The sequence below is a fragment of the Trichechus manatus genome, unplaced genomic scaffold (genome assembly GCF_000243295.1).
Source record: "Trichechus manatus latirostris isolate Lorelei unplaced genomic scaffold, TriManLat1.0 scaffold00090, whole genome shotgun sequence".
Taxonomy (NCBI): domain Eukaryota; kingdom Metazoa; phylum Chordata; class Mammalia; order Sirenia; family Trichechidae; genus Trichechus; species Trichechus manatus.
In genome coordinates this window covers 9,005,458-9,008,441 of record NW_004444026.1, presented here as the reverse complement: position 1 = coordinate 9,008,441, position 2,984 = coordinate 9,005,458, and the positions used below count along the sequence as shown (strand labels likewise).

General features: G+C 51.5%; 1 protein-coding gene across 1 annotated transcript in view; it reads right to left on the bottom strand.

Annotated features, from left to right (window-relative positions):
* SORBS3 (sorbin and SH3 domain containing 3) overlaps positions 1-2,984 on the bottom strand; it is a 26,520-nt gene that overhangs the window by 11,110 nt on the left and 12,426 nt on the right. The window contains exons 5-7 of the mRNA XM_023736702.1: positions 1,232-1,322; positions 914-1,000; positions 760-813 (exon numbers count right to left, since the gene is read on the bottom strand). Coding sequence (XP_023592470.1) covers positions 760-813; positions 914-1,000; positions 1,232-1,322 — 232 coding nt within the window. The remainder of the gene's footprint in view (positions 1-759; positions 814-913; positions 1,001-1,231; positions 1,323-2,984) is intronic.

The following is a 2,984-nucleotide window of genomic DNA, read 5'->3' as shown; positions in this document are numbered from 1 at the left end:
TCAAGTCTTTTATGGCTTTCTACAGCCTGGCTTCACTGTCCCCATCCAGCCGTCCCTCCCACTGCCCTTTCCCACTGCCCATCCCAGTCTGCTGTTGCACACACAGCCCTCCAGGCCCTTGCTAATGCTTCTCCTCCCACCCAGAAGATCTGTCTGTCTGACTGGCCAAACCCTCCCATCTTTGTAGAGCCCAGCCCCACCTCCAAGAATCCTTCCTGACAATTCTAGTCCACACTGGCCACCCCTTCTCTGCTTTGGTCAACACATATTTATTCAACACGTTTATTGAGCTTCCCTATGAGTCAGAATTGACTCGACAGCAACAGGTTTGGTTTTTGGTTTATGATGGAACAGGTTTCAGCAGAGCTTCCAGACTAGGAAGAAAGGCCTGGCAATCTACTCTGAAAATCAGCCAATGAAAACACTATGGATCACAATGGTTCAATCTACAACCCATCCTGGGGATGGGACAGGACCAGGCAGCATTTCATTTCGTTCCATTTGTGCATGGGGTCACCGTGAGATGAGGGCTGACTGCACGGCAGCTAACAACTGTATGCCAGGCCCTGTTCTGGGTGCTGGGAATACAGAGGTGAGAAGTGCTCAGCCCAAGTAAACCGATGGGAATGGAGAGGGTCAAAGCTTTTGCTCTGTGGTCTTTGCGCACGGGCACTGGTGCCCACCCCACCCAGAATCTCTCATACATCCCCCAACATTAGTGTCTCCCCTTCCCACTCCACTCACCCAGCCAGTACTCACTTCAATGGGCTGAGAGGGCTTATCAACAGGCTCATCCACTAGCGGTTTCTTTGGCTGAAGGGTGAGGAAGGATGTGTCAGAGGGGGTGAACTTGCTTTCCAAAATGCACTCGCTGAGGGTATGTCCTCTCCCAGAGGGCCAGGTTGACACTTACTCTCTGCCCAGTCTCTAGTTCTTGCAGAAATTGGTTCCAGGAGTCTTCTTTCCAGACACTGTCTACTCTTTCTTGGCGTCTGGGCACCTGCATGGAGGTGGGTGGGCATCAGCTTGAGTAGAGGGGTATCTGGACAGTGGCCAGACTGAGAAAGCAGGCTTCCGGGCCCCTGGCCCACCCTTATGCCCACTGGTGCTCTCCGAGGGATTCTGGACTGTCCCGGACCCAAGCTCAAAGGGCATTATCTGTGTAATTCCAGCAGAGGGGTCTGGCCATACAACATGGAGGGTGATATAGGGAGGATGCTGGGTGGACAACCTGATTTTGGGTCCGGAGTAGAGACGAGGATGTTCCAGGATTATAGTTGAAGGTGCTTCCAGAAAACTCTTCAGAGAGGCCCCAACTTCTTCTGAAGAAAGGGAAGGACAGCTCTTCAGTTTCCTTTTAGGGAAACTGAGGCATAAGTGAGAACATAGCCCTGGTAGAGGGAACTGCACGCCCTAGCATCTGCTCTGGGGTAAGGGGCCAGTGCTGCCTCTGGCTGCCCCCGCCCCTTCCTGTTGAAACAGTGTTAAATAGTGGAAAGTGTTCAAATCTCACCTCCACCACTTAGTAGCTGTGTGACCTTTGGGCAAGTTACTGAACTCTCCTAGCCTCGGGTTCAGAAGCCGAAAAATGGGAATAATTCTCCTTCATAAGGGTGTGGTGAAGCTTAGACAGGGAACACGTGTAAGGTGCTCAGGAGAGGGCCTGGCACGTAACATCTACTCCATAAGAGTGGCCTTCAGTAAAATATCCTGGAGAATGCGATTGTGTTCTGTCTGACCCTGTAATCTTGGCTATGTTTGTGCAGCTTTGATGAGGCTGGCCTTTCCAGCTGCTGCGGCTGAGCAAGATGGTCTTGCACCCATGCCCAACAGTGTAGGCTACATCATATTCCAAGGAATACGCCAGGGAAGGGGAAAGAGCCCTGGGGCTTTGAGCAGCTGTGAGCCCTGGGCAAGTTTTCTCCTCCCTGGGCCTCTGTCCATGAGGAGCTGGATTCAGTCACCTTGCCCTGAAGCCACCCCAGCTACTGAGGCTCTGCCCTGTCCCTTGAGGTTCCTCACTTTTCACAGTTGCTTTAGCTCCCCTCTGGGACCCCTTCTTGGCTGGCTTAAATGTTCCAGCCTCTGTTTTGTTTTACTCTTTCCACCAAGTGGAACCACTGTATCAAGCTTAGCAACTAATGGAATGCCTGACCTGAGGGTCAGGATTTGTTGACTGTAATTATGATTCTTTTCTGATTTTAGCAATAATAAAAGTGAAAATGAGAATGGTATCCGTCATTTCTAACTTAAGGAAGTTCTGTTCGTAATTAGACCTGTACAATAATGATGTCTATGGAGGCTTATTAGGTGCCAAGCATGACACATTATCTCATTTAATCCTCACAACAACCCTATGATCCCCACTTAACAGATAGGGACACTGAGGCTCAGATTGGTTAAGCTGCCCAAGGTTGCATGTCTAGTGGAAGCGCACTAGCTCGAACCCAGAACTCTGGTTCCAAAGCTCTACCTTACTGTGATGCTAATAGCCAGGGCCAGTTATGGCTATGCTACTGTGGCTAATCCTTCCCTGTAAAGGAATAAGAAACTCATTGAGTTAACTTTGAGAACAAAACTCCGGATTCCCGAGTTCAGGTTGAGCCCCTCCTGAGCTCTGGCAGTCCCGCTGGGCTTGTGAGGATTGCACAGAGGAAAGGAATTTCATCCTTAACCTCTCTGGTGTGGCTCCTCTCGCAGCGTCAGAAGTCCCGGCGGAAACTTGGATCCCTCCATACCCTTCTCAGGTCTCTGCCCAAGGACTCTGCGTCACCTTGCTCCCCACCCCATAGGACCTGTGGATTTTTGGGGTGATGAGTTCCTGCTACCGACCACAAACGTGTCACAAGCGTTCCTGACCAGGAATGGGTACCACTTCCGCTCCCTGTTCGCCCTTCCTCTTTGGCTCTGGCGATGAGGGACATCTCTGGGGCCGGCGGGACCCTGAGAAGAGACAGGGTCTCTCCGGGGCGCCAGACCCCGGC